The sequence below is a fragment of the Xenopus tropicalis genome, chromosome 6, assembly GCF_000004195.4.
Source record: "Xenopus tropicalis strain Nigerian chromosome 6, UCB_Xtro_10.0, whole genome shotgun sequence".
NCBI lineage: Eukaryota > Metazoa > Chordata > Amphibia > Anura > Pipidae > Xenopus > Xenopus tropicalis.
Genome location: NC_030682.2, coordinates 46,730,743 through 46,743,592, shown reverse-complemented (window position 1 = coordinate 46,743,592; position 12,850 = coordinate 46,730,743). Strand labels below are relative to the sequence as shown.

Here is a 12,850-nt window from a genome sequence, read left to right as displayed (position 1 = left end):
AGGGGACATGTAAACCCCACACAAAAATTTAATTTGTGAACAGCATCCTTGTTTAAAGGTAAATAGTAAGGCTGCAGCATCCCCCACCAACTTTAAAGAACAGCCAGGGCATTTGCTAATTAAATCCCAAACCAAGTAGTACAGGTACTACTTGGGGGCCCTGGGGTTTTCCGGATAAGGGATCTTTCTGTAATTTGGATTGCCATAACTTAAGTCTACTAAAAATCGTTTAAATATTGAATAAACCCAATAGGATTGTTTTGCCTCCAATAAGGATTAATTATATCTTAGTTGGGATCAAGTTATAAGATACTGTTTTATTTTTACAGAGAAAAAGGATATCATTTTTAAAAATTAGAATTATTTGCTTATAATGGAGTCTGTGGGAGATGGCCTTTCCGTGATTTGGAACTTTCTGGATAATGGGTTTCCAGATAAGGGATCCTATACCTTTAATGATTTTTTAATATTTCCTTTCGCACCTCATCAGCCAAACCTTTAGATTGTTCCACAGTTCCACAGAGCAGTGTCCTTGAGTAAATTTGTATATAAATCACTATTTATAAGTGGAGCGACTGGCCTGTAAAGGACTTAGGCAGAGGCAGTTATCATAACCAAACACCAGAAGTCTGTTGTTTTGCCATATTATAAGAAGCAAACTACTGCCTAAGGTATTTATATAGCATATGTACAAGCAGCAATACTTGGGGGCCCTATTGTTAGAAATGCCTCTGTGCACAACTCTATTTGTTCCCCTCTCAAAAATCCTCAAGCCTGCTGAAGTGCAGATCAAAGTCACAGGTTTGTCTGTAAAAGGCAAAGAAAATAGAACATTAAATCTCCTAAGTGAACTGCCTCTATAACAGAATGAATTGTGAAAATACCACTAGCTAATTTCCCAGTGATACCAACACAAGTACTTGAGTGCCACTGCTGTGCATTTTTTCATTTCTCAGTTCAGCCTGCTGGTATATCTTAGTGCTCTGTTACTGATTTATAATACCTAACATGATACATACAAATCTTTGCTGAAATATGAATGCAAAGATTTGATTGGTTGCTCTGGGTTTTACTTTGTGCTTCCTGTGCCAGTATGGTGCAGTGAATAGGCTGAGTATTACAGAAATGTTTTTGGCCAAGCCACTTGTACTGCAGGACTGTAGGAGTTTTGCATTAAAGTAGAAGTAAAGGTAAAAACTACGTAAGCTTTATCAGAAAGGTCTATGTAAATACAGCCATAAGCACAGAAATGCTGCACTGAGTACTGTACAGCGCTGCGTACATAAGTAGCGCTTTATAAATAAAGATATACATACTTACATAAATACTGAGTCTTCTATCAAAAGAAACACATGATTTATTTTCTTCTTTTGTGTACACATGTTCTTCGCTATCAGACTTCTCTCCCTTCTCCTCCTCCCCCTCTCATCTCTCTCCCCCCCTCCCCTCCCCCAACTATGCTGTGTAATCTGAGCTACCAGCAGCCAGAGCTGCAGCAGGGAAGTTACTGAGACCAAGCTAAATTGACAGATACTGTCTTAAAGGGATACTGTCATGATTTCTATGGTATACTTTTTATTTCTAAAAATTTTATTCTTGAACCAACAAATGTATGTTTTTTAGTTGTAATATTGGTGTATAGGCGCCATCTCAGTGCATTGTGCCTGAGTCTGAGCTTTCAGAAAGAGCCAGCACTACACATTAGAACTGCTTTCAAGTAACCTATTGTTTCTCATACTCCATATAAATGGAGGAGTCCCAAGCCGGACTAAGATTTCTTGCTATTGAGTGCTATTCTCATAACCACTGGGAGCTGCTATCTTTCTACCTTCCCATTGTTCCGCTGATCGTCTGCTGGGGGGAGGGGGTGATATCACTCCAACTTGCAGCTCAGCAGTAAAGTGTGACTGAAGTTTATCAGAGCACAGGTCACATGGCTGTGGCACCCTGGGAAATGAAGAATAGCCCCATGTTAAATTTTAAAATCAAATATAAAAAATCTTTTAGTGTTTTTGAAAAAACAGATTTCAATGCAGGATTGTGTTGGAGAATCTCTATTAATGATACATTTTTAAAAAAACAAACAAACATGTTTTCCCATGACAGTATTACTTTAAACAACGAGTTTTTAGGGCTGTTTACTCAGGTATGGTAAAGTTTTCTACAGCATAAATATAGCATTCTAGCTTGCACTCTTGTGACTAATCTATTGGCAATAAATGCACAAATGTCTTTCCTTCTCCATTAAGATTCTTAAAAAATATTTCCCAGTATAATTTTCCTATAGCAGTGCATTGCACATTAATAAAAAGTAATTTGTATCCATCCTATCTTGTATAACACTAACATCTAATTTAACTCCGCAAATGCAAATACAGATAAGGGATCTTATTTTTCAAATAATTTGCAAATAATTCATATTTTTTAATGATTCCTCTTTCTCTGTTATACAAATATGGTACAATATAATAAATGGTTAACCAAACTGCATAAATCATGAGGTAGGGAGGGTTGGATGGAATAGGGGTACATCTCATTTTGTGTGACTAGGGTCTAATTTGTCCTAATTTGTATAAAAATTGGTAGTTAAATGTGTGCAGATATAGACTGGCTTTAGATAATACTAGTGCTATTTTGCACAATTATTTTACTATCTTATGATAGCGATAGAAAAATCAGCAAATGATTGGATTAATAATAGGAACTGGGTGGTTTATAAATGAATGTGCCAATACTCAAATTTCTTTTGATCTGCACTTCAGAACAAAAAAAGAGTTAAAGGAGACTTGTTATTTGGGCCTGGACAATCACAATTAATCCTATGTGGAGAGAAGGGAAAGGCTAAGACCAAATGTTTGTAAAAATGTCAGACTGTCAGCAATAAACTGTAAAAGATGTACTTATCCAGGGAAGGGAAGCAGTTTTTGGCAAAGTTTATTACTGTATATGGTGACAAGAACTGTATCTTTAAAAGGGCAGCTTTGTTTCATGTATCCTAAACCACAGTTTACTGCTACAGCCCATATAAGTAAATCTATTCATGCATTTTTATAATGAATTCAGTGCTATGTTGCCTAAGGGGATCTCCAACCAAAAACGATTTTATTTTACATAATGAAAGAAAATGTAATTATAAGCATCTTTTCAGTATATATTAAACATTTTCAATGACTTTGAAGTTATTTGTAAATGTATCTAGGTCTTCTACAGAGCAGGGTTCTGCTGCATTGTTTCACGAGTTACAACAAGTAGTGCAGAGAATAGAAAAAATCCAGAGCAATAGCAATATATTTCAAACAATTTTGACAATTGAAACTAAAAATGTATAATCAAAGAATAAGTAAACCTTTTTGTGTTTTTAAATCTCTAAAATTAATCTGTACAGCCCCCAGAATAACCTTTCTCCCTGCATGCAAATTTATTTTGTTTCTCTATTACAAGAAGCTTAAGAGCAGCTTTTTTACTTTCATGTCTAGCTGGAAGCCACACCCCCTTGCTTATAATGACCTCAAAGAGATGCCTACTGGCAGGCCCGGAACTAGGGGTAGGCAGAAGAGGCAGCTGCCTAGGGCACAACGACTGGGGGGCGCCAGGCAGGAGCCTCTCTTGCCTACCCCTAGTCTGCGATCTGTTTCACGTCGCTTTTTATCGCACAGCGAGGTGCCTACTGGGCATGCTCACTACCCCTGCAAGTCAGGCATGCGCAGTAGGCACCTCTTTCAGGTCATTATTGTTGGAGAGAAAAGGACAACAGATTTTCTATCATGACTGTTCTGGCAGGCACTGCAGCAAAACTTTAGGCTTTGGGATGATAGCTTTGTTAAGATGACAGATGGCTAGCATTGGGCAATCTAATATGCTGTCTGTGGGAACAAAAAGTTCTGGATTCAACAGTTTAGGTGCAGAGTGGTAGGTAGGTCTGTGCTGGCAAGCTTTGGATTCTGGCAAATGCCAGAGAGGCTGCTGTAAGATGCCATAGACAGTCACTATTTAGTGGGCTGGTGGGATGCAGCTTGGACCTCTTTGTACTTGAAATGTCAGGGCCTATTTTAAATCCCACACCAGGTGGTTGCAGATGGGTTAGTTTCTCTTTAAGTGTCCTGCAGAGGGATAACGTATGGTTGAGCTTACTGATTTGAACCTAATGTGTATTTATACAAAGTAATAATATACTCCTTATTAACCTCCTTTAGAGACTGAAGAAACAAAACCTGGCCATCTTGGTAAGTTTGGTACTCAGTTTCCATATATTAGCACAGCTATGCCTTCTCTAGCCAGGGTCTGTAGTTCCTGGCCTCTATTTGCATTTGAGTACATGTATCCACTCCTTCAGCTAGACTTTTTAATTTGTTTTTTTAAAGCAGAGGGAATTCTGGGAAAGGAACACAGTTTCTCCTATATGTTGTGCTTCTTTGTTGATATGCTATTCATTACGGCATAGCTCCCATCTGTCCTGATTTTCTCAGGACAGTTCCTCCTTTGACAGTTCAACCAGCAGTCCCGTATTCTTACTGAAAAGTCCCTAATTTCCCTTTGATCTCCTGCACTGAATGCTAAAAAAGATACAAATTTAATTAAAAAGTAGCTTTTGGCAGCGAGCCCAGAAAGTTAAACCTAAAAGTTTCACCTGAATTTAGATACATTGTTTCTCACATTTAATTAAAAGTAGCTTTTGCCAGAGTCCCAAGAATTCATAACAAGCATCACCTGCACTTAGATACATTGTTTCTCACATTTAATTAAATAAGTGGGCTTTTGACAGAGAGCCCAGAGAGGTAAAAAGCCTCCCCTGCCCTCAGATACAATTGTAACTAATAAGCTAAACAGGTCTCTTGGGGGAACTTGCAGCTTAAAAGGCAATTTCAGCTTTTTTAACAAAATTGCAATAACACATAAAACAAGGCCCCCAAACCCCCAGAAATGTGTTCAAACTTTAAATAACCCGCCAAATTTAGTCAAACGGGAGTGGTATTTAGGGGGTGAGCGCGGCATTTCTTTTTCTCCCTCTTTCCATTTTCAAAATGTTGGGAGGTATGCATTATGGTATACTGGGTTTTAACTCACAGCCAGGCAATTAGCTGATCAGATCCCAACTATAGACTGGCTTTGCCCTTATTGGGACTCATTTGTTTAGTACAGGGTTTTCTGATCAGCCTACATATAGCCAGGGAAATGGAATCATATGAACAGTATTTCCCTTTCCTCCATTGTATGTGGAACAGAGGAAATCCTGAGAAAGAAACCTCCCTACAATCATTGCTCCAACATAAAATAATGGAAAAAAATCATAAACCTTCACCTGACCTGTTCTAAAATTCTGAGAACCTAGCCTTGTATACCTTTTCCAGGTCTGTTAATGAGCTTTGTTCTCCTACTTTGTTTCAGAATCAGAACCAGAAGTGCATATAACAGCAAATGACAGACAGATATTGCTAATTGTACAAATAACTTTAAAAAAACGTTAGACATATAAAATATAGTGAAAGCATATAGGAATGTTGCATAGAATTACAGTTTCTTTTATTGTTTTTTTTTTGCATCCCCTTTACATCCCCTTTAATCACGTGTTCATTCTTATTTTTATTATTATTCACTATAATTATTTTTCCCCAGTTTTTCTTGGTATGCACTCCCACAGTTCCACAGTTCTCAGAATTTAAGCACGGATCAGCTGAAAGCTTGTAATTTCCATTATTTCATATTGGAGTAGTGTTGCCCTTTAGAAAATCGCCTTGCCTAAAGCCCAGGGTAATAGCAGTACAGGACAGAGTGTGCAGTATAGTCCTTTGGCAGCGGATGGCAGAGAAAGAACTTAATATTGGTTTCTTCAGCAGCACATCAGTATGCAAATAATTTACGCCATCTGGATGTTTTTAATAGCATAATATTAAATCCAATTCATCTTTCATTGTATTGCGCCAGCGCCTAATCCAGGTCAGCTAAGGTAATGTTTAAATGATAGTATGCACTGAGAGCCACCATAAAATGAGGAGATATTACATCAAATCCCAGTCATTTATTTCAGTTTATTGTAAATGTCTCTGAAGGCATTAACTGTACTGTTTGCAATAATTTGATTAAGTCTAAGGACATCCAATTTATATTATCATATTTTCCCAGTTTGCACAGAATGACACATGATAAGGTAGATACTGAGTCTGTGCAGATACCGAGGCAGTGATGAAAACAAAAACTTTAGTCATAAAAAATCCATAAAGGGTAATTTACTCACAGAGGCGCCCTGGTTTTTGCCCACAATTCAGTTGTTTTCCACAGTGTAATTGCATCTGTGGCAATGTGTCTAATGTAGTTGTGGGCCAATACAATAGAATTTGTGCAGTAGCCCATGCACTTTGTTGCACTTGCATTTTTGTTGTCAGGATGTCAACATTTTCAGTGTTTGTTTGCAAGAAATTTGGCACAAAAACTATTGCACATATCCTAGGTGCTGCTGAACATGATTCCATTCAAAAGGCAAAAAAGCATCCTGTCTGCCAGCATTAAATATTCATAACTAGGTGTAAAAATTCTGGGGGCAATGTCGCCACTGAAGTCTCTGATGCATATGATGTAGTCAGTTCCTTGGGGTCGCTATAACTTTAACCCCCATATGTAATAAAAGGCACTAAGATTGCCTAGGAGTAAATGCTACCAGTAAATGCTACCTGCTGATTGGTTGCTATGTGTTACATAACCTCTTAACATAAGTTGATCTAGTCTGTTGACTAGATCCTGACAGGATGACTGAATCTTGTTATGGACCCAGCCTCCTGCATATTTCTGGGTACTGCTGCTTTTTCCTGCTCTTCATATTTTATTTTTGTATGGTTTTGACGTAAAGAGATACTGACACCAGAAAACCAAACCAAAAAACCAAAAACCTTTTTCACTTCTATCATAATATTGTGTTTGCATGATATTTATCATTTTGCCATTTGCCCACTGCTTTTACATTACCTATCTGGTGCCCTGTGTTTCTCTATGAGGGGTGGCCATATTTGTGCAGCTGGAGTCCCTTAGTATTGGAAGCTATAGCTGAGGAGGGACAGCCAGGTTGGGGAACTTCAAGTAACAATTACTAACAAAAGCAGCCTTTTCATTTAAAAATTATCAACATGACCTATATGTAACTTTTAATGAACATTAATATTTTAAAGAATAGTTTTTTTAGTGTCAATATCACTTTAATAGCAACATTTTTGGCAGGCATGGATTTGTAGCGAAATTCTGCATTTTGGCAGTTTTTTTGTACAAGAATTTGTCAAGAAAAAATTTGTCTAATGGGAAAAAATTGTGGTTGCATCAAAAAAGTTGTGGTCACTTTAAATACATTAAAGGTTGCATCAAAAAAAGTTGCATGGTAGCGTTATGTTTGCATTTTTATGAATTTTTTGCCGTTTTACGAATTTTTCCACAGTTTCACAAATTTTTCGACAAAGCGAAACAGGACAGGTTGGCTCATCGCTACTTTTAATTCTAATTCTTACCAGCCTTCAACTGAAAATGCTATTCTGTTGTCAGGGTCACTGACCCTTGCAATCAAAAACAGAACAACTAGGCTGCTTCATTATTCTCATTTTTCTATCCTTCTATTCCTATTAATTTTTTATTCAGACTTCCAACTGCTGAGTTGTTCAAGTAATCAAGTGAAATGTAAATAATGGAAAAATAATATCCAACTGCAAATCATCATCAATACCACTGCTGGCAACATACTAAAGACTGATATTAAAATGAATTATCCCTTTAAAGAAGAAGGAAAGCCTAAGTCTCTTGGGGGTGCCAAAATGTTAGGCATCCCCAAGTGACTTAAATTGCTTACCTTGTACCCTGGGCTGGTGCCCCTGTTAAGAGAGAACATCACCAGCCTGGGGTACCTGCGAGCGCTTCCTTCTTCTGCGTTGGTGCACTGCGCATTAGAGTGAAAAGCCGAACTTTAACAAAAAAGTTGGCTTTTCACTCTAATGCACATGCGCCGGCCCAAGGATTTCACCGCGGAAGAAGGAAGCGATCGCTACAGCTACCCCGGGCTGGTGCGACTTTCTCCTAACAGGGGCACCAGCCTGGGGTACAAGGTAAGTGATTAAAATCACTTGGGGGTGCCTAACATTTTGGCACCCCCAAGTGACTTAGCCTTTCCTTCTTCTTTAAAAATTATCCATAGATAAAAGAATAGTCAATCAATATATGATCATTTAAGCATACCATTAGTTTTCAAAGTTTCTGAATCTATGATTCTTAAAACAAGAAAAAAAAGCCTTAGTTTTGTTGTGATATCCCTTTAGGCTAATTTTTTTATAGGGTTGCCACCTGTCTGGATTTACCTAGACAGCCTGGTTTTTGAAAGTGCTGTCTGGGTCAAAACTGCCTGCCAAATGTTCTGAATAAGAAAATCTGGAGAGGCTTCTGCTTAATTGACGTGGCGAACAGCCAATTGCCAATCCATAGCCCCCTATCACCACCTGTCCTGCCTAGAGTGCCCTGAACAGAAAGATGGCAAAATCTTTAGAGAAAACAGATGTTATGTGCAGAAAAAAGGTGCAATGCTTGCTAGATTTAGAAGTGTATTTATCATGCTGTGTAAAAAGTGGAGTAAAACATCACCGGCGATGTTGCTCATAGCAGCCAATAAAATGCTTTGCTTTGATTTTCTAACTGTTGAAATCTATTTGCTGATTAGTTGCCCTGGGCAACATCACTGGTAATACTTCACTCCATTTTTTACACAGCATCATAACTATACCCCTGAGTCATCTATAGCAGGGCTGTCCAACTGGCGGCCCGCAACCCCCCTCTGTGTGGCCCCCCACCTGTCTAGCTCCTTTGATGATTTACATTTGTGGAAGCTTTAAATGGTATCAATACTGAGATTAAATGGCCCCCTGCATGGTTCACACCTCATATTCAGGCTGTAATCCCTGTACTGTTCACACCTTTTAATCCTTGCATTGTTCACCCCCTCCATTGTTCCCACCTCAGGCTCTAATCACCCACATTGTTCCCCCTGTTCACACCTCAGACAGACTGTAGGAGCATTGCCTGCATTATGTCAGTGTATGCTGTCTGTGTGTGCCATACACACAGCCAGCATAGGGCAGGTAGAGTATGGCACACATAGGCAAGGTAGGGCAGACAGAGTATGGCACACACAGGCAGGGTAGGGCAGGCAGAGTATGTGCCATACTCTGCAAGCTCTATGCTGTCTGTGTGTCCCATACTCTGTCTGCCCTATGTTGCCTGTGTGTGCCATACTCTGCCTGCCCTACCCTGCCTGTGTGTGTCATACTCTACCTGCCCTATGCTGCCTGTGTGTGCCATACTCTGCCTGCCCTACCCTGCCTGTGTGTGCCATACCCTGCCTGCCCTACCCTGCCTGTGTGTGCCATACTCTGCCTGCCCTACCCTGCCTGTGTGTGCCATACTCTGCCTGCCCTACCCTGCCTGTGTGTGCCATACCCTGCCTGCCCTACCCTGCCTGTGTGTGCCATACTCTGCCTGCCCTACCCTGCCTGTGTGTGCCATACTCTGCCTGCCCTATGCTGCCTGTGGGAGGTGAACCTGGCAGGGGTTTGTTCTGGGAGTTTGATAGCATTTGAAAATAGTCATTATATGGTCCCTAAGATGTGTAATTATGTGCTGGGGGTTGCTGTGCTATCCACAGGGGAATAAGGATTTAAGGTTGTGTCTTAAAATGGCATAATATAATTCTTTCACATATGAATGAAGGGTGATATCCCTACAGTGAGCACCAACCATTTGGGGTTTTGCTGCGCTATCACCATTAATGTGGGTATAGTCTTAAAAGCTCTTGTGATAACATGGGTGTGGTTTTAAGTGGGTGTGGTTTAAAAAGGGGGAGTGGTCAAACTCGCGTCCCCAGAGAGAGAGAAAATAAGGAATTCTGACAGGACATTGGCTATCTAGTAGAACATAGAAAAGTCCATAGCTAATAGTACTGACTGGCCATCTATGCAGGAATGTCTATGAATGGGCAGCATCTCACTATATTTTAAACTGTACTACAATGTGGTTAAAAAAACTGGCAATTTGTGTGCTTTATTGTGCCTAAGGCTGGCATTCCCTCTAAACTTGATCTTTGAGACCATTTGCAATTTATATTAAAGGAAATCTATACCCCCAGAATAAATACTTAACAGTTTATATTATATTAAGTGGCCTATTAAAGGATCTTACCAAACTAAATTATATTTATCAGTAAATATTGTATAGCTATTGTATAGCTTTCCTTTAATTTTTTATCACATATATATAATATGAGTAGCCTTTACTGCTACACCATCGCCCCCCTCCGCTGTTCTGTCAGGGCAGGGTTCAGACTGCGGACCAAATGGCAAAAATTAAGGTTATGGATGCAGAAAGCTGCTCAGTTCTATTTTTCTATCATTTTATCTACTTTTATTAGGAGACGCTTCCTGCTACAGTTTAATCATTTGTTGAGAGCCAGACAGACCAGCAGAGGGGCTTCAGTAACAAATTTATGATATTAGCACAGTGAAAAAGTGCTTATGTAGAATTGTAAGTAGAGTCCAGTTTTCACTTGGAGAAAATATTCTCCCGGCTAAAAGCAATGACAAGCAGTGGGAAAAGCTGCATGCAAAGCTTTAGGAGTCAGCAGTGTGACTCTTCTTATTGCTTATTTTCTAAACTACTTCCAATAAAGAGCAAATATATTTTTGAGAACTGCTTTTTGTCCTTTGGTCTTTTTTTCCATGGCAACAAAAATAAGATGTTTTCATTTCCCTGACTGTGGAACTGCTGAAGGTCAGGAATCCGTCCCATTTCTACAATCATTATGTTTTCTTAAAATTTGGTTTATGCAGATTGCAGGTTTTATTCATTATTACCATATTTAGGTAGTCTCAGCCTATCTGGGGCAATACACTATACAGTTACCCATGTGTATGGCTAGAGCTTTTCCTCTTAAAAGAGATCTGTCATGCTAATTCTTTGTAATTAGTTTCTTGTAATTCATTTTACTTTAATAAAAAAGTTTACCATCTGTATGTCTTTATTTCTATAGATGTTTATTACATATACTGTAGGTGTATAGGCACGTCTATGACAGCTCACAAAATAGATCCCCTATAAATACTGCAGTACAAACTGTCAGTTAACTTTCACCTTGAAAAATGATATTAGGCTTCATAGCTGTCATACATGTGTTTATACAAATACTTATAATTTTAAAGGAATATGGCAGCTTACTAGCTGCAGCTGCTGGGTCATCATTAAGGGTACACTGTATGGACCCACAAGTAGGCTTGTGCCAGTAATGTCATCTGCTTGTTCTGACAGGACCTCTGTGTGCTTAATGTACACAGAGGTCCTGTGTTTTAAATGTTTTCAATTATTCTGGAAAATTCATTCCTTTATTTATTTATTTATTTTGTAAAATGTTTTTTTGTTTTTTTCTTAAGGTTAGTCTGACTAGCTGTCAAATTGAATGCATGCATTAAATTCACCAATGCCTCCCACTCTGCCTGCTTGCTCCCTGGCTGGTTTTAATAGATGCTGTATGAGTTTTACCAGCCAGAAAAAAAGGGAGAGAGGTGATATGATAGAGGCAAATTTTAAAAGCTATTTATGAATAGATTTGTGATTTTGGAACTAAAGGGAAATATTTTGCAAAACTACAGATATTTGTCTGTTTCTTTTGTTTAAGAGTATGCTTGGTAAATAACATATACAAATATATATACAATGATTTTTTGCTAAATGTTCTTTTCATCAGAACTTGGCTGTAGCTGCTTGCTTCTGGATCTGGCTAATTCTGCCAGTTTTACAGAAAAGGAAATTCATATTGTTCTTTTGTTTTTCTTTTTTTTAAAAAGGGAATAAATAAAATGTATTGTATTGTATTTGCAATACTAAAACAAAATAAAGAAATATCATGCCAAATGTAGATTTCAAGACCTTTCTGAGGAAAAAACTGCTGGTAAATGTTTGAGTAGGATCAGGTATAACAGTAAAAAGCTCACTGGAAGATCAGTGATCACTGTGAATGTCACACTTAGGTAACAAGGAGTGATCCAGGTCACTCTGTGGTAAGAACAGTCATACAAGGCTGAATCCTTAATGTTTTGTATACTAAGAACCTAAATATTGTTCACGACCAGGTCCGACCTGAGGGACCTTAAGTGATCATGGGGGGAGCTCATAAATTGTTGAAGTCTTCCTCCTGGCCCAAGGTTTTATCTTCCCTTCGTAAAGACACAAGATGCCCATTCAGAAGCGCCTAGACCGGGAGCCCTAAGGATTGTCAACATCGACATTATATGGGTTATATACTAAGGTTGGCATGATCTTATTTGTAAAGTCAGCAGGTAATGCAGACATTTGGCAAAGGGCTTCAAGATTCCAAATTCCTTTTATCTAAAACACCCCTTCTGACCAAAATGCTAACCATGCCTCCAGCATACACAAAAATATTTTTGAATCAAGCTCAATGTATTCTACCAGTATGGGACAGAAAGACCAAATCTTATATAGAGACTGAACACTGGAGTTTTAAAGACGACACAACTGAAATGAATGCATATAGAAACCGGAACAATATTAAATCAGACAGACAGCACATGCAGAATCTGAGTGGATCATATTGGACTGAACCAAGGCTTACAGTGGAATTGAATGACCTTGGTGCCAATTATAAATGTGACCTGCAACAGGAGAACAGGAAAGGTAAACAAATATATTTCAAAGCGTTTGCAAAAGATTGGACCTCGTTAATTGCACTATTTCTAAATTATTTTTGGATATTTGTTTAATGCAGATACAAGGGTTCATTGTTTTTGTTTCTAACAAAGAATATTTTGAATAACTACTATCT

The 12,850-nt window shown here is 38.5% G+C and overlaps 1 protein-coding gene across 8 annotated transcripts in view; it reads left to right on the top strand.

The window, feature by feature from the left end:
* thrb (thyroid hormone receptor, beta) overlaps positions 1-12,850 on the top strand; it is a 245,918-nt gene that overhangs the window by 189,595 nt on the left and 43,473 nt on the right. For 7 of the 8 annotated variants that reach the window (XM_018094691.2, XM_031903426.1, XM_031903427.1 and 4 more), the window contains 1 exon segment: positions 4,194-4,223. The exons of the other annotated variant lie outside the window; for it this stretch is intronic. In XM_018094691.2, the coding sequence (XP_017950180.1) occupies positions 4,194-4,223 (30 nt within the window). 8 annotated transcript variants of the gene reach the window in all.